At 49.2% G+C, this 22,863-nt stretch overlaps 1 protein-coding gene across 1 annotated transcript; it reads left to right on the top strand.

Moving 5' to 3' along the window:
• Positions 1–707: 707 nt before the first annotated feature.
• On the top strand, positions 708–21,927 carry ALDH9A1 (aldehyde dehydrogenase 9 family member A1). Its single transcript, XM_039484886.1, has 12 exons — positions 708–837; positions 2,051–2,254; positions 4,496–4,641; positions 6,184–6,313; positions 7,598–7,732; positions 8,314–8,510; positions 9,959–10,099; positions 13,102–13,290; positions 16,039–16,126; positions 18,126–18,267; positions 19,671–19,783; positions 20,289–21,927. The coding sequence occupies exons 2-12, from the start codon at positions 2,077–2,079 to the stop codon at positions 20,381–20,383; spliced, it is 1,554 nt and encodes a 517-aa protein (XP_039340820.1). The 5' UTR covers positions 708–837; positions 2,051–2,076; the 3' UTR covers positions 20,384–21,927.
• The last annotated feature ends 936 nt before the right edge of the window (positions 21,928–22,863 follow it).

Here is a 22,863-nt window from a genome sequence, read left to right as displayed (position 1 = left end):
AGGGCATACTGGTTGGTTTGGGGTAGCATTTGAGGAAGGTTGGATAGGTAGGGTTTTGGATAGAGTTGGTTGTGTTTGGGGTAGCATTTGGGTAGGATTGCATTGGTAGGGTTTGATAGAGCCGGGTGGGTTTGGGGTAGTGTTTGGGTAGGTTTTGGGTAACATTTGGGTAGTGTTGGCTAGTTGGTGTTTGGACAGAGTTTGGGTGGGTTTGGGTAGGGTTGAATAGATCAAACTGTCTGCAAAAGGTGTGGGGTGGGGTTTTCTGAGGCGGAACGCAGGGCCGCCCAGAGGATTCAGGGGTCCTGGGGAAAGCAGGGGAGCTGCGGTGCCTGTTCTCACCCAGCGTCGGTCAGGGTCTTTGGCAGCATTTCTGCAGCGAGGGGCCCGTCAGTAGCTCCGCGTCTTCGGCACCACTGAAGGGCCTCCCCCCCCCACCGCCGAAGACCCAGACCGCCGTCTCTGGGCGGCCCTGCAGAACGGCGCCAGGATACTGGGGCAGCGGAGTTCTCCCCCCGGCGTGTGTGGGGAGAGGGGGCAGAGGGCGAGCGGCGGTCTGACCCGCCCCGCCCGGGGCTCAACCTAGGACACGCAGGACGGCCCGGGGGTGCGCAGACCAGCGTGTCGGTCACTGCCCGCGTTATCAGCCCCGCTCACTCGCTGGGGAAAGGGAGCCCCACCGCCCATGCGCGAGGCTTGCGGCGGGAGCTGGGCGAATAACAGGGCTGTCGCTCGCAGGGCGCTGGGCGGGGCCAGGCACAAAGGGGGCTGGGCGGTGCACCCTGCGCAGCCCCAGGGTAAAGTCGAGCGGTGCAGCTACCCTGAGCTGTTCCCGAGGTGAGTGATGCCGGCTGCGCGGGCGTCCGGCTCCGTTCTCTCAGCCGCGGGCTCCCGCCCCCTGCCCCTGCCCCGGGGGTGGCTTTGGGTCCTTCCCCTCGGATTTGCCCCCACTTGGCGCTGTGCCCCGCGGGGAGTTATGGGGGATTTCATACCCCGCCGCTCGCTCCTCCTCCCCCTCATTGGCGTCCCCCCGCAGGGCGGCTGTAGGGGATTCCAAGTCCCTTCCCCCCCGTGCCAGGGTTCCCGCTGCAGGGGGGCTATGGAGGAATACCACACCCCTCCCACTTAGTGCCAAGGTGTTGCCGGCCCAGAGGGCCCGAGGGGGCAACATTGGGGTTCCTTTCCCGGTGTGCGTTGCACTAATTAACACACCAGGGTGTCAAGTATCAGAGGGGTAGCCGTGTTAGTCTGGTTCTGTAGAAGCAGCAAAGAATCCTGTGGCACCTTATAGACTAACAGATGTTTTGTAGCATGAGCTTTCGTGGGTGAACACCCACTTCTTCGGATGCAAGCAGTGGAAATAATCTTTCCCATTCGCATGTTTATCTCTGGCCTTCACAACACAGACGCATGCAGACTCCCCCCCCCCCCCCATCACTACCACTTTTGCTGATTTGAGCTAAAAAGCTGACAGAAATTTTTGCTTTTTGGCTGTTAGCATTTTAGGCTGGTTAAAGTTCACAACATGGAAGAACTTTGATTCACTCAGGCCTAGAGACACCAACAAAGGTTCCTTCTGCAGGGAGAATTATAGGGGATTTCACGCCCCTGTCCTGCTCTCCCCCTCCACCAGTGCCCAGGTCCCCTATGCAGGGAGTTATGAGGGATTTCATACACCTTCCCTGCCCCTCCCTCCAGTGTCAGGGTCCCCTCCATAGCAGGGTATGGGGATTTTCATACCCCTCTGTCCCCACCCAGTGTTGGGGTTTCCTCTGTAGGGGGTTATGGGGAATTTCATACCCCTTTGCCCCCTTCTGTGCTGTGGTCCCCTCTGCAGGGGGGTTATGGGGAATTTCATACTTCCTCCCACTCTCCAGTGGTGGGATACCTTCCCCTGGTGGGATTATAGGGGTCTTGCACACCTCCCCTCCAATTTTCCTCCAGTGCTAGGGCCCCTTCTTTTCCTTGTGCATGGTGGTGCTGGTGGTTCCTAGCAATGAGCCTGGAGACTTGGTGATTGACACCTGTCTCTGTTTCTCTTTCTCTATAGCCTGTTCCTGTTGCCTTGCCCCCTGGATGCTCCCACGGCCCAGCCTGTCCCTTCTGCCTCGATTCTGCTCCTTCCTCCCCTTCGCCACCATGAGCAGCAAAACCAGCACCTTCCACTTGCAGCAACCACTCAACTACCGGGCTGGGGCCCGAATTCAGCCTGTGGATGGAAGCCACAGTGAGGAAGTGTATGAGCCAGCAACAGGTAACTGACTGGTTTCTGTGCCAGTAGGACATCTGGGATCCTGGATCTCAGCAGAAATTGCCTGAAGATATAAATTGCCTGAAGAATTTGCCTTCGAGCCAGTATTTGGCTCTGATGGAAATTCATCACTGATAATCCACAGGATAGTTAAGTAGAAGCTTGTGCTTGCATTTCCTATGTGGGAATTGCCTTTGCCTGCCAGTGCCCATGAACTGGATTGGAATGCTAGATAGATACAGCAGATGAAATCCCAAGCTTCACTGTGAGGCCCAGCACTCTGCAATGTCTTCAAGTAACTGTCCGTTCGACTTGGGGAGACAAGGTGGGTTAGATAATATCTTTTCTTGGACCAAATTCTGTTTGTGAAAGAGACAAGTGTCCATGCTTACACAGCTTTCTTTACTGAGCTCTTTCAGCAACCGAAATTGGTCCAGTAAATCATATTACCTCACCCACATTGTCTCTCTAATATCTTGGGACCAACACGGCTACAACAACACTGCCTGCCATTTCGGTAATACTTACATAGCTTGTCTTACCCATAAAGATGGTGTTTAACAGGTTCTCTCTTCCATTTAGACTTGCATGGGATAGGAAAAGGAAGTGCTATCTGATACAAGGGCTCTGGAGAAAGGGAGTTAGTGCAGCAAATATTGCTACAGCAGCTAAGTGGCCTGGATTTCGCATTCTGTTACATCAGCCCTGGGGATAGTTGGGTCCCAAGTTCTCATGTGGACTGAGCCCAGTGCTTTTTCATACGTAACAGAATGGGGCGAAACAGCAAAGGCACTTGGCAAATCCCTGGTGTGCTGAAGTAGACAGGAAAGCATGGACTTCTCTCATCTCTCTAGCCAGGTGCCCTGCACTGTTGCTACACACCTACCTCCCTTCCCTTTGCCACCCCTGAATATCCAGCATCACTTTCTCTCCTGCCAGCACCTCCACTCTTCACATCAGTCTCATTGTCAGAGAATAGCTGTAGATGCTGTGCAGTGGCATTTGGAGAAGTGTGAATTTGCCTTCGAGCCAGTATTTGGCTCTGATGGAAATTCATCACTGATAATCCACAGGATAGTTAAGTAGAAGCTTGTGCTTGCATTTCCTATGTGGGAATTGCCTTTGGTGCTGCTCCTCAAATGCTTGAAGGATTTAATGTAGCTGCTTCTCCTTTCTTCCCTGGCCACCCTTCACACTAGTGAATTATGCCAAGGTTTTTAAAAGTGTCTTGTAACTTTTAAGTGTGTCTCAGGTTGAGATACCTTAAACCGTTCTGATTTTCAGAAGGCATTGGGCACCTATTCTCTGAAAGTCAGATCCCTTTATGGTGTCTCAAGGAAGGCACTTGATCCCTAGCTCCCTGGGGAAAATCATAGTTCTAGCAAATAACAGTTGGTGCTAGTAGCATAGTGGTCATATTCAGAGGCAGTCCCTCAGTATTTTAGCAAATAACACTTGGAATTAGAGTCAATACCAGAAGCTGGCTCAGTCCATACCAATACCAACCTCTGCAGCCCAGCCCTGCACCCAGTCCATAAGCAGAATGCCCACTGCCTTTAATGGAAGATCCATGCAGAATTCTACAGGCCCTTGCTGATAGTAAAAATCTCTTCCAGTACCGACATCTGGTACTGGCAGATGACCTGTTCAAAATGTATTAAAAAACTATAACTGTCTTTAAATGCTGGGATTAAAAGGCTTTTTGGGAGAGGATGTTTAGATGAGGTGTTGTTGGGTTATCCCAAGTCCTACAGAATCAACACCGGGAGGAGATGCCTTAATCTTGCAGATAAAAACATAAGATCCAGCAAGTGGAAGTCAAAGCTTGACAAATTCTAACTGGTAATAGTGAGCAAAATTTGAACAGCAAAGTTAACTAACCATTGAAACAGTTCACCATGGGTTGTGGTGGATTCTTCATCACATTAAATCTTTTAAAAAGACATCCAATCTCAATTTAAAGATGCTGTAGTTCAACCACAAGTTATTGGGTTCAGTGTAGGAATTACTAGATGAAATCCTATAGACAGGAGGTCCGACTAGATGATCACAATGATTTTTTTTTTTGTGGCCTTAAAATCTGTTCGCATACATGCAAAAGCAGTAAGAGACAGAATGAACGCTTCTTCTGATACTCTAAACCATGGATCACATTGGTGCTACTCCTATAAATGCTTGCTGACAGCGAGGTTAGTGGCAAAAATCTTTGAATGAAAGCTCTAAAATATAAACCTTTTTTCTTAGGTCGAGTGATGGGCAAGTTTCTATTCTCTGGGGAGAAGGAGGTGGATCTGGCTGTGCAGAGTGCCAAAGCTGCCTTTAAGATATGGAGCCAGAAATCGGGCATGGAGCGGAGCAGGGTTCTGCTGGAGGCTGCCAGGATTATCCGGGTATGTGGTGAAGCTTTTCTCTTGTGTTGGAATGGAGTGGTCCTGTCCTTGATCCTCCTCCTGAGCTGTTTTTTTAACCCTTGACAGCTTGCTGTTGGGCTGTGCTTGCAGCACTAGATAATTCCACTAATGCAGTAACATTTTCAGAGTTTGAAAGGCATCTTTGATCAGCACAGATAGTAGATTTCCTTGGGCAGGGCTGGGTCTCCAGTCTCATCAAGACAGCTTTGTTGCATGTGACCACTAGCTCAGTCTTTTGTCTCTTCAGAGCCCTAAATGTGCCTGCCTGCCTTCCTTGTCGCTTGGGTCTCCCCTGTCCCAAAGACTATAGGCTAAATTTATGCCTGAGTTGAGGTCTCTGGATTGCTTATCCCACTACTGTAGTTTCTGTATCTTTACAGTAAACTTAGTTTTGCTTGCATCAGACATATAAAAATCCATGTAAGCTGGCTAGAAGTGAAACCTCCCAAAGTCCAGAACTTCTGTGCCTGCAGAAAGTACAGGGCACTATCCCTGTCTCCATTTGCTTTTGGAACTTAAATTGCATAACTGTTACACTGCCTTATCTTCATAACTACTAAGGGCTTGTGTACACTTAGCTACACTAAACTGCAGGGCTTTGGAGCGGAGCCTGGAGCTGGAGCACCGACCAGTAGGTTTTTGCCTGGAGCTGGAGCGGAGCCAGAGCAGAGCAATTCAGAAATTTGATTGCTCCAGATCCCTGCTAAGCTGTAGTGCTCAGTGAAAACACTGCCTACGCCGATGGGAGCGTTTCTGTCCCTCCTGTCAACATAGCATTTTCTACACTGGGAGTTAGGTCAGTATCCCTGTAGCTCAGGGGTGTGGATATTCCACACCCCTGAGCAACGTAGTTATGCCAATATAAGTTTGCAGTATAGGCCCGGATTTAGTGCAGTAACCCTGTAACTGGAATGCGTTAGACTGGGACTCTTGCTAGGGCAAATGAAAGAATACATACAGTGAAAAATACATACATACTAGGCTGCATTTCAGGTTTGCCTCTGCTATATTTTTGGAGAGATTTGTGCTTATTTTTCCTTCATAGTCCAGCGTCTCCTGCTGTCTGACCCCTACAGTGGCGTTGTAATGCTGTGTTCATGGCAGTCTGGTGATAAAGATGATTTACCAGCTGAATTTATTTTTAAATCCATTGTTCTAGCCTCTTTAGGTCCCTTTTTGGATTTTTCTTGTCCTTGTTGTTTGCAGTTCCTCTCAATTTAGTATCTTCTGTGAACTTCCTTAATGTTTTGTTTTACTCCAATTTCTAAATCTAAATGATCAATAAATCTAACAAGGATGTTAAGCAAGAGTGGACCTATGGCAGACCCCCAGCAGATCTTTGTTAGATACTCCTCTACACCCAGCTCAACACACTGGTGAACTGGTAAATGGCAAACACAGCTTTAGAGAGGGTTGGGTCATCACTGATGGCAAAGATGTCTTCACCTGTGTTTGGAAGGCAGCTAGCATGCTGTGGGTGGTGCCAGTCTGTCTAATGCTGTTACTGTGCTGCTCTTACAGGAACAGAGGGAAGAAATTGCCACCATGGAAACCATCAATAATGGGAAATCCATCTTCGAAGCCAGAGTGGATGTTGACATATCTTGGCAGTGCTTGGAGTATTATGCAGGTTTAGCGGGGGCTATAGCAGGTGAGAGCTGTACTAGTCACTGGAGCCTCATTCCTTTTCCCCAGCTGTGAGTCAGTCATTCATATACTGCAGTGATTGTTTAGTCAGATGATAAATCTTAAGGCCAGTGGAAAGTCCTTGGCTATTTGGAATAGGGTAGAATTTTGGTTTCAGATACCTAGGATAGGAACCATGGTGTCACAACACTTTTTATGCAGTGGTGACTTAAACATGGGCAAATTCTGTCCTGCTTTAAAACCTGTGTGACTCCATTGACCTCATCAGGAGTGCCTGGGATTAAATTGGGCTGGAATGCAGTGACCACATAAACAGGGCAGCCATTCTACATGTAGCAAGAGTCCATTTATCATCTTGGGACACTGATGCTGATTGTAATGGGAGAAAGGTAACTGACTACACCTCCAGTGATATCCCTGGCTTCTTTTTAAAAGTGCCTTGTGACTTTCAGCTTCCACCCAGACAGTGCAGACTGGACCCTGGTTTAACATCTCTTAAGGATGGCTCTGCTAGTAAAGGCTTGACCATAGTCTGGTGATGGGAACACAGCTATGAATATAAATGGTTGAGGCTGTAGTAAAGCAGCTAACAAATGGAAGTCATTTCTTTTTTTGTCTTTATATTCAGGGACCAGATTCACTGTTAGCTGGGGCTTTCAGGTTTGGATGAGATCTGGGCCCTGTTGTGCTAGGGTGCTGTTTATACATGTAGTGGGAGAGAGTTCCTGCTCTAAAGAATTTACAGCATAAATGGACAAGACAAAGGGTGGGAGAAGAGAGGCTTATTCTCTCCATTTTACATGTAGAGAAACTGAGGCACAGAAAGATGTAACTTGCTCAAAATCACACATGGAGTCTGTAACAGACCTGGGAATTGAATCCAGATTGCTTGGCTCCCAGGCCAGTGCCTTAACCACAAGATCTTCCTGCCACTGTTGGCATAATCAAGTGCAGATGGTTTCAGTGGGCTTGTAGGCACCCACCTGGGCCAGCAATTAATTTTTTCTTTAGTGTCTGTCCTTTTGTTGGTTCTGGTGGCATTGTGGGGATTTCACTCTAATTCACTATGGGGCGGAGCTGTTCCTTGAGTCAAGATCTTAAGACTGCTTTGGGCAAACCCCATTTGGTGTTACTGGTCTTGGGGCACTTGTAAACCTGTTAGTATAGAAGGCTTTGCTAGATCCCACTTTGGGAAGTGGGGCAGGGAAGTGGGTCTGAAGCTTGAGGGTTCTTTGTTTGTCCATCTAACTACACATGTTCCCATTCACCTGTATTTATCCCTGCTCAGGTCAGCACGTCCAGCTTCCTGGGGGATCCTTTGCTTACACCCGAAGAGAGGCGCTTGGGGTATGTGTTGGGATCGGAGCCTGGAACTACCCCTTCCAGATTGCCTGTTGGAAGTCTGCCCCAGCCTTGGCTTGTGGTAATGAGACCCCCTGTCTGTGCAAGATTTTTGTGATTTGGGTGATCAAGCGGTGAAGGAGAGAGTCGGGTTAAGTGTTCACGGACTAAGAGCTCCATTAGTGGGTGACGAAGCATCTGTTTGTCTTAGATCTGTTTCTAAGAGACCCTTTTTCTGTCTGGGAGGGGAGACAAGGGAAAGGGAGAGTTAGCAAATAAGTTATGGGGTGGGAGCATGACAGGAAGGGGGTGCTGCTGTTGCCTCACACCAAACAGGTAAGTTTCAGTGGAAGAGGGAGAGAAAGGGAATGGAGCAAAGAGGTGGGGCCAGCAAAGCAGTAGCCCTGCTCCTCCTCCTGACTTAGTTCCAGTAGCAGGTGCCATTACTAGCACTTTCCTGTTGTTGTGAGACTTCTGTTGCATTTGCCCCCCTTTGTGCCCCCATTTAATCAGTTTCTGAGAATACTGCTTTTGTAAATGCTGTTGCTGCCCTGCCTGGATACATGCAATCCCCTGCGTCCCTGTCCCCAGTGTCTCTCAGATTTTAACACCCCTTCTCTTTTTCTCCATTCCCCCCCCCCCCCCCCCGTTGGATTCACATAGGTAACGCCATGATCTACAAGCCATCTCCCCTCACCCCCATCTCAGTGGTAATGCTGGCAGAGATCTTCACCCAGGCCGGTGTGCCCAATGGGCTATTCAACGTGGTGCAAGGGGGAGCTGCCACTGGCCAGTTTCTGTGCCAGCACCGGGATGTGGCCAAAGTCTCTTTTACTGGGAGTGTACCAACTGGTATCAAGGTAAAGACCACCCTGTGCTAGGGGGCAGGGCAAGGGACTTCTAATTATGGCACAAATACTAGAGGACATGCAGCAGAGGCAGACCCTCCTACAAGCCTGTGCACAAGCAGCCTGCCCTGGAGAATGGCTGGGCACATGGGGCATGCCTTGCAGCTATTCTGCTATGGCACAGAAATGTCAGACACAAGGCTGTACTTGTACTCCAGGCAGGCCTTTATAGTGTTAGTTGTGGGGTGTTTTTTGCAGGGTCGGGGGCTTGAAGGTTGCCTCTGCTCTAGAGAGGAGCTATTAACCTGATAAAATCCATGGAGAATCTCTGCTCTGATAGTCTTAAACTCCTCAGCCTGTTATGGCCTGTTCTCTAGCAGAGAATAAATACAGGTACCTAAATGGGTAAACTTGGGTCAGGATGTGTTTTGAACTAAGCAGTAAGACAACACATGAGAACTCCTGGAAACTAATATGTTTCCCTCCAATCAATCCAAACTCAGGTTAAATTAATATGCAGAGACCTCTCTTTTCCCAGGGGGTGGAGGGAGGAGGGGTAGCAATCATTGTTAGTAATTTTCTACCCCATGTTATTCAACAGCTGCTTACCTAGCAATGGTATCTTGGGGAATAAATCCTGACCTACAGCAAATTCCGCTCATGTGCATGCAGTGAGACAATTAGTTCTTTGGAGCTGGGGAAGATTTATCCTGCAGCCATGTGAGTCTGGAACTCAAGCATTTCCCCCTAGAGAATCAGTCCCTCCATTAGTGTGGAATACTAACTGATCCTGGCCATTTCCTGTGGTGGGGATGGGGATCTAGCTCATTCCCCTCAGTTTCTAGTTGCTGCCTTTTCAGAAGCAAACGAAAATACTCCCCCCCTACCTTCCTCAGTCCCTGACAAAGTCTCTTTGCTGAGAAACCAGAGCCCTTGTCCATTCCCTGAGGCAGGTGAGGCCCCCAAAAGACGTGAAGAGGAGAGTAGCACAGCACAGACTGGGTCACTCTGCTTCTGGTATTGTAGATATTTTCACACACACGTGCCCTATGCGCACCCTTGGCTGGTGTTGTGTGTCTGGATCCTTGCACTCAATTAGTCTTATTACATGTTAAAATTTATACACCCTTAAAACTGTAAATTTTCAACCTGCACAGCTCTTTGGGTTTCAACTACCATTTTAATCAGCAAAAAGTCTCATGGGGCAGCAGTGTGGGAACAGTCCTGAGTGCCCCCCATAAAAAAAAAATGCAGTCCCCAGTCTTCTGAATGTGACTTACTTCTGTTGTTGCAAAGGGCATGTGTGTGGGCCGGGGGTGAATTTCTCCTCTCTCCCCCTTCTCTAGAATGGGGGGCATGTATTTGTGGTCTCCTGTGGCCCTTCTGGACCTGGTTGGGCCCTCAGTCCCGTTTGTGTTCATCCCCCAGCAGCCTGTCCCTTCTATCTTTGTTTGTATTAGATCATGGAGATGTCAGCCAAAGGGATCAAACCAGTCACCCTGGAGCTGGGGGGCAAGTCCCCCCTCATCATATTCTCTGACAGCGTCCTAGAGAATGCCGTGAATGGAGCCCTGATGGCCAACTTTCTCACGCAGGGCGAGGTGTGTAGCTCCAAGGAGATGTGAATGCTACCTGCTTACTCTCTACTCTCATGTCTCCCTCCTCTCCCCATCTCCAACCCCACAGATACTACAGCGATTGATGTCCTAAAACAATCACGTTATAGTCACCCTCCTTGTACCTGATAGGAGAAACTTCCCTGGGGGCAGTGCCCATGATGGAACCTGCTTATGAAGTTTCTTTCATAGGCCTGGGGAAGGGAACACACTAGAGCTCTGGACAGGACTAGTGTAGAGCCCTGCAGTGGGACTGGGGTCCAGAGGAGCATGTGGGAGTGGGATTAAGAATAGTCCCATGCAGGGCTATAGCACACACCCTGTTGTTTGAGGGGATGTCTCCTGGATTCTGCCTCTAGTGAAAATCATGATAGAGGGCAAAACTGGGGTTCGAATGCCTACTCCTGTGCCACCTCTAGCTCCTTCCTCACTTGCCCCAGCAGGTAGAATCATTCTCCGGAGTGGAGGTGGTGGCTCCAGGAGCTGCTTCTGTGTAAGATACCAGCCTCTAAGATCAGCCTTCCTGCAGCTTGGCTCTTGGTATTAAGCCTGCAGCACAGAGATCAGAATGTCTGGCACTTTGTCCCTACTGCAGCCTCTTTTGATTCCCTTTCTGACTAGATCAGCTGCTGTGAGTCTGCAGCAGTGTGGGGATTTCCTCTCTTGCTTGCTGATGATGCTCCCATCCAGTGATAAGCTGCCAAAATATTAACAACCGGTTCCCTCCTCCTCGCCCCGCCCCCCAGGACCCCTGCCCCATCCACCCACCTTCCCTGTCCCCTAACTGCCCCCTGCTGCCCCATCCAACCCCTCCTCTTATTCCTGATGGCCCCCCAGGACCCCTGCCCCATCCTACCACCCCTTCTCTCTGTCCCAACTGCCCCTGGAACCCCTGCCCCTGACTGCCTCCCACCGCCCCCTCCAACCCCTGGTCCTTCCTGACTGCCCCCCCAGGATCCTTGCCCCCATTCAATTCCCCTGTTCCCTGCCCTCTGACTGCCCCCAGTCCCGACCCTAATCCACCCCCCGCCCTCTATCCAACACCCTCTCCCTGCCCCCCTTACCGCGCTGCCTGGAGATGGGGGCCGCGCCACCCAGAGTTGGGGCTGGGAGCCGCGGGCGCTGGGCTGGAGTTGGGGGCCGGGCCAGAGCCGCTGGCCAGCCCGAAATCGGGGGCCGGCCCGCAGTCGGGACCGGGGCTTGGGCCAGACGCGCAGCGCCTAGAGTCCTTGTGCCTCCTCGCCCCAGCTCACCTGCAGGAAGCTGCCTTCCTTCTCAGCCCACCCAGGCTTCCCAGGCTAACAGCTGATTGGCAGGAAGCCGGGAGGAGGAGGCAGAGCTGGAGCCAGGTGAGCTGGGGCCGGGGGCAGAGCAGGGAGCTGCTGGAGCTTTTGTTAAATTTAAAAGCCCTTTACAACCGGTTCTAAAAGGGTTTCTAAATTTAATAACTGGTTCGCCGGCTGCAGCTCACCACTGCTCCCATCCCCATGCCAGCTTGCAAGATCTTTACCCCCTGTGGGCCCAGCCCCTGGGGCACTTTGGGGCTTTCTGTAACATTTATTGCCATAATAGCTAAATGCTTAAGTGTCCCTTTGTGGTTTGAACCGCCAACTCTGATTATCCCCTGCTGGTGGCCAAATATATTTTCACCACTTAGTGGCACTGAGACCATTAAAATACACTAGAGTTGCATCATATGTGAATTTAACCATATGTGCTCTGCAAAAAAAAAAAAAGATAACGGATCTGCGACCATTCCAGTCAATGAGTGTGTGCCCCAGAGTGAGTGTGAGATGGAGACTTGAATCTGCTGTTCCCTCAGTCTGTCTCAGTTCCTGTATGCCTCTCATAGCGTGAGCATCTCGCTGCGCTGAGTATGATTCTAGTGTTTAAAGATACTGTCAGAAGTGAAAGTAAGCCGGTACAGCATACCGGACCACACCAGCTTCTCCTGGCTGGCAATATAAAGGGCCCGGGGCTCTTTGCAGCGGCTGGAGCCTTGGGCCCTTTAAATTGCCTCCCAAGCCCCGCTGCCAGAGCCCAGGGGTAGTAGCTGCAGGGCTCTGGCGGTGATTTAAAGGGCCTGGGGCTCCCTACAGCGACCTGGGCCCTTTAAAGCACCACTGGAGTTCTGCCGCCTCTACCCCGGGGCTCCGGCAGCTGGGCTCGGGTGGCGATTTAAAGGGCCTGGGGCTCCATACTGGCTTACTTTCACCTCTGAGTATACAGTACTGTACTTTATGGGCGATTTAAGGGATTTTCAAGGGTAATTTTGACTATACACGGTTTTCGCCATACACGCTGACTTTAGAACCTAACCCCTGCGTAAGATGCGACTCCACTGTACTTGCATTTGATGTGTTTTGTGGTGAGGGAGTGAACAGCAAGCGATCCCTTTGCCTTGATTGCCCCTGGGGAGGGACTGAGCTGCATAATGAATTTCACTTCTGTATCATGTCCAAACAGCCCCAGAGTTGGGAAGGAAGGCGTCTGGGCTGTTCTGAGCTCCTCTCTGATCAATCAGACTGCCATGCAAACAGTAATCATGCTAGTGGCCCGTATGGAGCAGGTGATGATAGGGAAAGGAGCTCAAATCCTTCAGCTCACTCCCAATATAGAATCATAGAGTATCAGGGTTGGAAGGGACCTCAGGAGGTCATCTAGTCCAACCACCTGCTCAAGGCAGCACCAATCCCCAGACAGATTTTTGCCCCAGATCCCTAACTGGCCCCTTCAAGAATTGAATATGTTTGAGAGAAGATAGTGAGGGGGTTAAAGTTGGTAGCTACATTGGTCACTTAATAGCCACTTGCAGCCGAATTCCATTTCTTGGAGGTAGTGTAAGTGAAACAAGTAGTTGGTGCATGTGCTGCTTCAGTGGGTGGGATAATGTGCCATGTGGGGAGTCCTGTGGGGGACCATAGTATGTTACATACTCCTCCTCCTAAAGAGCCTTGTATAAGATACTGCTGATTCTGATGTCCCAGGTTTGCTGCAATGGCACTCGAGTGTTTGTGCAGAGGGAGATCCTGGAGGCCTTCACGGAGGAAGTGGTGAAACGCACCCAGAAGATTAAAATTGGAGATCCACTTCTGGAAGACACAAGGATGGGGGCCCTCATCAGCCGCCCCCACCTGGAGCGAGTCCTGGGGTTCATTACTCAGGCGAAGGAGCAGGTGAGAGCATCTGGCTTTCTTGGATTTGAGGGGGCTTATTGGAAAGAGTCACGCACATTGGGGAAGGGACTTTCCACCTCCCTCAGCTGCTAGTTTAATAGACAGGCAGCATGTTCTCCCTACCCTTTCTGGGGTGAAGCCCTTTCTCTGCTGAGGTTGAATTACACATGCCAAAAGGGTACATATAGAAGGGACCCCTAGATTAAAATTTACACAATGGCTTAATGTTGAATCAGAGTGGTAAGATATCATACCATTCAGATATGAGTGTCTCAGCAGGGCTATGGGCTCATGAGGATAGATAGTGCACATTGTAACATGTAAAGCAGAGGTGGCAAACACCTGGCTTGCTTGAATACTGTAGAATCTCAGCTTTCATTTAAAAACAAAATGGCAGGTCTTGTGTTTGCAATGAGAACCTTCTAGACTTGACCCAAGTGTAACTAGTGAAGTGATGTGTGGCTGGTCTGCAGGCAGCCGGGATATAATAGCTTTGAGACAGGTGAACTTCCCAATCCCTGTTAATACCTTTGGTCTAGCCATGCTAAAGTCTAATCATGTTCATATGTCAGCACTAACTATTTAATGGCTGATCATTTTAACAGCAGGAATAGGGAAGGGGTCTGGGGTGAATCCTGGAGGGGGTAAATTGGGGTGATGCAGAGAACAAAATGCAAGGGGAATGAAAGGAGGGGACAGACAGGGAGGAAGAGAAACAGAAAGGAGGGAAGAGAGACAAATGACAGAAGTAAGGGTCATCCTGAAGTGGAGAATATTTTCCTGCTGAACATGACCATGAAACGAACAACTAAGGTCCAGATCCTTAACTGGTGTAAACTGGCATTGCTCCACTGGAGGAATGCCGCTCTGCACCAGCTGTGGGGCTGGTCCGAACTTATTACATACAAGCCAGATTTCACCCTTGATCTTTGTGCAAACTTCCTACTGATTCCAGTTGGAGCTCTGCTATAGGTTGAGAGGAGACTGTTGTTCTGAACTTGTACTAGGTGCCCCAATGAAAAGCTGAATTTGGCTCTCTCCCCACACTGAGTCTGACAGTCCTGGTTTAAAGTTTAACTGCAGAGCTCTTTGTTTAACATGCCAGGCCAGTAACAGATCACCTGAGCAGATTCAAATTACAGCTCACTGGGCTCTTCAAACAAAGCAGTGGGAAATGCATTCTTCCAGCCACAGGCCAAGTCTAGGGCTCTGCATTACCCTTTCTGACATACTAACAAGGGACTGCAGCTCCTGGCTTCACCAGCCATGTTAGCAATATTATCATCTGTAACAGGAGAATGACAGAGCCCTGAACTTTGGACCCTGGCCAGCTCTTAATACAAACAGCTGAAAACAGTTTTCTCCTTTATCTGCTTATTGCTTGGGCAGGCTTTCTCTTAAGGGCATGGGCAGCAGCAGATGCTGTCTGCTCAGGCTCTGAGTGGTTGTGGGTTCTTAGCTGATAGCAAACACCTGCCAGGGAAAACATGAAAGCCTGTCAAGCTAGTACCCAAGACATTGTAAATTTTTTTGCTCCACTGAAACCGGCAAAAAGCACCATGGAATATGATTCCAGTGGGAAAGCTTCAGGAGAAGCCGATGTATATTTTGAGATTCCTAAAGATGCAGTTGCTCCTATGGCCAAGGACAGGTCACATGTGCAGCATAGATATATTGAATTATTTCTGAATTCTTCTCCAAAAATAAAACAAGATTGCTAGTGACAGTGGCACAATCCCAAACTAGGATGAGCAAACAAAACACTTCTTGCTTCATCATTCTTGGAACTAGAATACAATGCTCTTGTTCAGTAGCAAAGATAAACCATAGCGGACATTTTGGTTTTTTTTTAAAGGCAATTCAATTTGTATCTAAAATTATTCAGTACGGGTTTGTGTAGTAAAGCACTCAATAAATTGTGTTCACACTGTGGGAAAAAAAAATAGGTCCCAGCTTGATTTACTCCAGAGTCAATGCTGTGGTGTACGATGGACAAGGCACTAGAGCAGGGTTGCTTTCTGCAGACATCTGCTTTAACCTCTTCCTTTCCAGGCCACCCAAGAAAAGCACTTATTGCTGGGTGATTAGCACATGCTTTAAAAAATTAGAGCAAGGTCAAGCCAAGGGTGGTGGTGGGGATGCCAAATGACTAATTTCCATTCTGCTGCCTGCGGTGGTTCTGGTAGAGTAGAGCAGACCCCTTTCCCTTCTGGGTGGGGTGAACATCCCCATAATGTATCTGGCCAGTCACATGCTACTCAGGCCTTTAGGCATCTCAGCTTATGTGTTGAAGCTCTTGGAGGGGAAATGTCAGACCTGCTGGAGATGAAGGAACCAAAATAACCTTGGGAATCCAGCTTGGCTTCCCCAAACAAGTGGTGCAAGCTGCTGCTGTTTTCCTGCACTTCATGGGCATGGAGGGAGGGAGGCTTCCTGTTCTTGGGGAACTGGCTAATCCTGTCACTGAGAACTGCCTGCTCTGGTCTCCACATAGCTGCAGGATGACAGCTCCAGCTTTTTTAGCCAACCAAGCAGTCCAGCGCCTTCACTGGGCAGCTCTCTTTGAAGCTGATTTGACTGTTGCCACCCCCTAAACACCCAGACTCCTGGACTCCATCATTCCTGTGATTGGCCAACTCCATCCACCTTAGGCCTCTTCTAAGGCTGCTGCTGCTGGCCAGCAGGCACATCAGGACGGTGTGCTGGCTCTCTGACACCTGTGTACCTTCTAGTTTGGCTTATTTTCAGGGGGCAAGGGTGCTGTGTGGTGGGGAGCTGTATGTTCCTGATGACCTCAAGCTGAAGAATGGCTACTACATGCGACCCTGCGTGCTAGGTATGATTTCTCTTCAGCTCAGTGGAGCATCTTATATGCATAGGTTTAATGCTAACAAGTTCCTGAGCTCAGTCGGACCCTCTGTCTAAATTGAAACCAGTGAAATGTGTAACCCTTTTCAGATAGTTTGTATAGCTCAGACAGCTGGACCTAACACATGGTACTCTAGAGGCATAGGGACATACTGGGTAAGATCAGGGTGTATAATTTCTCTGACAGTGACCAGAATCTGATGCTTCAGAGGAAGATGTATTAATACCCCCAGGATGGACAACTGCAAGAGAAACTGGCACAAACGGGTGGAAATTTCTCCCTAATCCTGGGTAGATAGTGCTTGCTCTGTGTCCTGAGACATGAAATTTGATATCCCTTTTAAGAAGCTTTTTCCAGGTAATTTGACTGTAGATGATGATCTTCCAAAAAAAACCTAATTCTCCTTGAATCTTATGGAGCTCTTGATCTCATTAGTGGCAGTGGGTTCCTCAGGCTTATTATCATGGCTTTAGTTTTAAAAAAAAGCACTTTCTTTCATCACTTTTAAATTAAGGAGTTTCCTTGTTGTGTGAGAAAGCAGTTCCTGATCCACCTCCTCTGAACTGTTTGATGCACTTCTTGTTGCATCTGGTCTTCATTTCCTCTCAACTGAATAGTCTCAATCCTCCCAGTTTCTGTAGGCCTCTTACTATTTTTAGACCGTTGGCTATGTTGCAAAGGGAGTGACCAGAACTGACTATATGGTGTTCAAGGGCAGACTTTGTATACAGTGTAGCAATATTGTCTGCATTTTTTTCTTCTTCCTAACACCTGAGTACTGCTGTGCATCGAGGAGAGGTCTTTGAGCTGTCCACAACAATGCTTAGGTCCCTGTTGGAGTGAATTTTGAGCCCAGGAAGGATTATGAGAAATTGAAAATGTCTCATGCTGTGCATTACCTTGCAACTTAGGGCATTTCAACACTGCAATCAGAGCTGTGATTGCGGCACTTGTAGACAGACCACAGCTAGCTTTGATTGAGCTAGTTTGAATAACAATAGCAGTGCAGCTGCAAGTGCCAGCAGTTCAAGTATGTATTCAGGGTGGGGGAGCTTGTACATGCTGCTGTGGCTTCACGTCTGTTTTGCTCTAGCAAGCTTGAAAAAACTAGCTCAGATTGTATGTCTGTGTGCTGCAATCACCCCTCTGACTGCAGTGTAGCTATACTCTTGGCTCACATTAAATTTCATCTATCACATTGTCCGGTTTGCCCAGCTGTTATACTCTCCTGAAGCTCCTGCAACCCCATCTAGTTGTTCAGCCCCAGAGCTGGTGGTACAAGAATAGAGGGTGGGTAGGCTTAAAGGGGAATGGGAGATGTGAAGCAGCAGCTGAGGGCTTTGAATTGTGGGCAGGCAGCCTGCCAACTTCCTGCATAATGCAGAGCCACGGTAGAAGTCCAGCCACAGCATTGGATACATGACATGATCTTTACTTGTCGGAGGATCTTATAGGCATGATACAGGCAGAAGACGTACAAGCTTGTGCACACCACCACCATTGCTGCTGTCCGCCCACCCCACCCCCCAATCTGCCAGTACATTCAGTCCTGACTTGCAGTACCTTCCTTTGGTCTAACACATAGCTCTGCCTAGCCCTTCAATCCTGAACTGCAACATTCCGCATCTGTAATGTAGATAATGGATTCAGGTTGCAGTGCAAGACATATAGGGGTTCATAGGTTCAGGAGCTTTGAGACACAATGGATGGCACATGGTGGCCTTGACAGAGATTGGAGCTCAGTAGAATGACTAGTCAGAGGGATGAGTGCAAAAGTTAGTGCTTGCTCTGCATGTGAGAGGTAGGACATGCCACCCTCCCCCATCTGCATTCTACCCTGAGCCCTTCCCAACTTGGCCAGTGGAGTGCCAATGAAGGTGCTCTGTCAAGGACAGTTGTGGGGGGCTGGGATTTTACATACAGAATTCAGCATGGCAGATACACACATGTGCTGCAATACTTGCAGGGGACTGCAGAGATGACATGACGTGTGTGAAAGAGGAGATCTTTGGGCCTGTCATGTCCATCCTACCATTTGACACTGAGGAGGAGGTCCTGGAGAGAGCCAATAACACCACCTTTGGGCTGGCAGGTGGTGTTTTTACCAGGTACAGGTGGGGGGCAGTGTTCAGTCCTTGAAAGGTACTAGCAATAGGGGAAGAATGTTACCAAACTAGAACACCAAGTCCTAGTGGCAATTCTGCTTCATAGATGCTCTAACAGCCACAGAGAGCAGCAAGATGGTTCAGATCAATACAGAGCACTATTATTATTTTTTTTGTATATAATCATAGCACCTAGGAGTCCCAGTAATGGATCAGGACCTAGAACAAAAAGTCCCTGTCTCTGTGTGCTGGACATATGGTCTCTGGTGCTGTGTGTTCCATCTAGGACTGGGGTCCTACTGTGCAGACATAGATTAGGAAATGGCCCCTTTCCCAGGAGTTTGTAATGTAAAAGATTAACAAAGTGCACTATGCTGGGAGTACAGAGCTTGTAAATGACTGACAGACAGTTGTTGATTTCCCTCCTCCTCCCCCATTTCCCCTTTTCGTAACAACCTGTCTCCAGCTGCCACTCAAACTCCTTCACAGCCCTGCCTGTCTTCCCTGCCACAGGAAGACTCTCTGCCTCCTTTTGGGACATGCACACACCAAGTGTCCAAAGGCAGCTTTTGCCTGCTTTCCCTTGCAGTGCTGGGGGAGAAGACAGAACTAGTACACCCAGAAGGCAGGCTAACAGCTCTAAGTACTACCCTAGGTTTCCTGGCAATTAGCTGCTACAGTGGAGTCGCATCATATGCACATTTACACTAATTCAGCTATGCATGGTCTGGGGTTCCGTCTGCTGGCTCCTGCCAGCCGGGGAATGCGGCCTTGCTCAGCCTGCTGCTGGCCCGGGGTTCTGTCCATCTGGCTGAGCGGGGCTGGCGGCCGGGATCCCGGCTTGCAAGGGGCCGGTGGACAGAACTCCAGACCATCAGCTGGCTGAGCCACTTAGCCTGCTGCTGGTCTGGGGTTCTGGCTGCTGGCCCCTTGCAAGCCAGGGTCCCGGCCGCCGGCCCCACTCAGCCCAATGGTCGGAACCCCAGGCTGGCAGCGGGGCTGTGTCCCCTGGCTGGCAGGAGCCGGCAGATGGAATCCCAGACCGGCGGCGGGCTCAGCTGGTCTGGGGTTCCGGCCACCAGCCCAGTTCAGCTCGCTGCTGGTCTGGGGTTTTGACTATACGTGATTCTCGCCTTATGCGCTGGCTTTAGAACCTAACCCCCACGTAAAATGTGACAGTTCTGTACATCCATTGGGCAGGCACAGGTTGACCCCAATGAGAGAGGCACCCAAAAACACTGCCTGCGAACTAGATTCTCATGCACTTCTCCACAGTGCTGCTGCTGGGCATGGGGAGCAAAGGCTGCTAGTGGGACTCGATGCCTACCACTTGAGCTGTCTGCAGAGGGCTGGGGGAATTGGTATGAAAGGGAAGGCTTGCACTAAACCTTGTCCTTCTCCCACAGGGATATCCAGCGGGCTCACAGGGTGGTGGCTGCTCTCCAGGCTGGAATGTGCTTCATTAACAACTATAACATCAGCCCTGTGGAGCTGCCCTTTGGAGGATACAAGATGTCTGGTGAGCAAGGCACCAGCTCTGCAAAACCTACTAGAGCTTCCCTTTTAAACCTCTCCAGCCTACAGGAATACATGTCCCTACTCCAGTGATAGCAGAATCAAGTGGTGTCATCCTAGGCTGAGACACCAAAAACTGAGGCTGTCACACCTGTGGGAAGCCAAAAGCCACTCAACAGCTTGGTTGCTATTTTGAGCACCCAGGGCTGCAGTTAGAAACTGAAGGCAGGAGGTTGGTGAGGGGACTGCATTGTTACACACAGAGAAAGCAAGGGAAGGGAATTTACATGGCCTGCTATGGCTCCTAGCTCAGAGCTGACTCAGCTACTCAGTTTAGAGAACTTGAAATGCCATGTCAAGAAGCTAGTGATGCTGCCTGCAGGCATGGTCATTCTTCTCCAAAGGGCCAGAAGTGTACATGGCTGGTAACAGAGCAATAACACAACAGGGTGAGTGGCAATGACTGGCACTACCACCTCACTCTTGAATATGGTGTTTGTCCCTTCCAGGGTTCGGCAGAGAGAACGGCCGGGCAGCAATGGAGTATTACTCGCAGCTGAAAACAGTCTGTGTGGAGATGGGTGATGTGGAATCTGTGTTCTGATGGCATGGGCCTCGCAGAAGAGCAACAGGCTGTCCCACTCAGTCAGCCAGAGATTTCTACTAGAACTTCTAGATGACCCTAACAAAGTGCTCTGAATGTCCTGTGCAAATGGGGGAAGCTGGGGTGGGGTAGTGTGCTGCAATCCTATGCATTTGGGGGGGGCTGGGACACAAACAGTTGGGGTTCAGGTTTGAGTGTCCCATTCTCCACAATCTGCCTGGGGGGCCTAGGACTAAAATCAGATTAAGTGACCTTGATTCATCGCAAGCAACTGTTGCTACTGAAGTTAGTGCCAGTAGACACAGCAGCTGTTTAGTGTAACAATTTCTGATTAACTACTGAGTCATGCTCTTACAGTTCATTGTGCATGGAGAAAACCTACAGTGATGCTATAGTCTCTGTAGCCAGAGGTTTCCTTCATTCACATGGAGCTGTATGAGAGCCTTGGTAGAAGCATGACGGACTTCTCCTCCTAGACCATTTCTGAACAGCAATGCCCTTATCCTAAACTATTTCAGCATAGAGGGGCGTTAAAACACTGTTTGGCCATCTCTATATGGGAATGGTTGCTGACAGAGGCTTGGTTGGGTCTTTTTCCAAATATAGCTCATTGTGCAGTGAGGACAGCAGTGTATAACGGCATCCACCTGCAGCTATGGAATAGTGCTAGCGCTCTACCCTAGAATCACCTAGGGGTAGTTGCTGGTTTAGTGAAAGTTATTTTGTTATCCCCCAGGGCACCAACAATTAGGCAAGCTGTTCTTTATGTACACATGCAATTGGAGTAAGTGTTTTATACTCCTTTATTTTAGCAATCAAATAAAAGTGCTGGTATATGGCCTTATCTGAAAGATCTGTGTGTGGAAGAATGGGAGCTGTAGCTTGAAGTGCTGGCTTCCCCTGGGAGAAGACTGTTAGTATTGTAGCAGTCAGTACAAGGGTCACTTGCAATGCAGTTAAAGAAATCCTGCCAGCTGTTTTAGAGAGGAGCTACAGCTCTCAAATGTGGGGTAGAGGACTAGTATGTGAGCAGGGAACGAGCATTGAGCAGGCTCAAGCCATCCAGCTTGGAGTTTAGCAAAGTTAACTCATAAGAGTACCATCTACAGCAGAGCTACAGCCTAGATCACTCGCTGCATAAAGGACTTAGAGGGCAACAAGATCTTTAAATCAAGTGTAGTATCAAAGGGAAAGGCTCAGAAGGGCACTGCCAAGTGCAAAACTGCCTCCTGTGGCTCTTTCAAGAGATGAGTTTCTGTTACTCCTCCAGAAAGGTGGCGATGTACAATGCAGTTAGCACGGTGTTCAGTTCTAGGACATCAGCAAGCTAGTGCTGCACTGGCAGCTGTTGAGAGCAGACTGCACCCACCCGTAGAGAGACTGACTGTGGAAGAATTAAAAAGCTGTATATGGCTAACTTAGCTAAACAGGAGTAGGTAAAGAGATTAACAACACTGAGGCATTGAGCATAAGGAACAAAAGGGTGAAATTAAGGATAACTGGAGTTTTGCCTGTTCAAAAGTTAGTGCACAATACTGAATTGTGGCAGTTTCTACCTCCTGTTTAAAACAGGGAACCACCCAGCACTGCCTGCCCTAGATAATCCACTACATCCCCCATCTCTGAAATCAAAGCACAGAAGGCCTTTCCAGCAGAGAACAAGGAGCAGCTGAAGGTTAGCAATATTATACCAACAGGAGAAGCTGAGATGCAAGGATGGTGCTAGTGCTCTTCCCCAGGGCACAGCTGCCTTGGCCCTCACCATCTGCATACTTACTTGTCTGCCTGAAGTACAGACTGCAGGGTAAAACAACACGGACAAGGCCTCACTTGCAAAGACTGCAGCAGTGGTACCAAAGGACAGCTCCTTTTCTGAGAAAAGGGATCATAGGATTCAAGGGGCTGGGCTGGGCTATGGGCCACCTTTGGAGCAGAGGGGCCAGAATTTCCTACTTCAGATGCTTTGTTCCCTTCCATTGCTCTTAAATGCTATAATGCTGCTTTAACTGTAGTCAGCAGGATGAGATCTTGGTGATAAATGTCAGTGATCCTGCTTTTTATCTAGTTCAGCTAGCACTGCCTGCACCAGAGGCTAAGCCTAACCCAGGAACAAGAACTGGGTAGTAATGTTAGGCCAACACCATTGTAGACACCAAGTGATGATCCTTGTGCCTGCAGCTCACTATAGGGAAAGGAAGAAACGTCTTCCTGGCTAGGACCTGGACACAACTCAACCTTTTCTGATCACCCACCCAGAGGAGTCACTTGCTGTTGGAGATCAGATGCGACTGTCTGTACAGTCCTAGCACATGGATGGAGGTGGACTAGGAGTCCCAGTTTGATCTGTGACAGGTCATCAGGTGAGGCCAATATCATTATTGTGATACAAAAATTCCAGTTTACTGGACTTCTGTATATCCCAGTAAGTATAGTACAGGCTTTTGTCCAATCCCCCTCTCTGTATTATTGCCCAGGACTAC

This window comes from Mauremys reevesii, linkage group 8 (assembly GCF_016161935.1).
Source record: "Mauremys reevesii isolate NIE-2019 linkage group 8, ASM1616193v1, whole genome shotgun sequence".
NCBI classification, from domain to species: domain Eukaryota; kingdom Metazoa; phylum Chordata; order Testudines; family Geoemydidae; genus Mauremys; species Mauremys reevesii.
The sequence above is the reverse complement of the archived record's forward strand: the minus strand, read 5'-3'. Positions and strand labels throughout refer to the sequence as shown.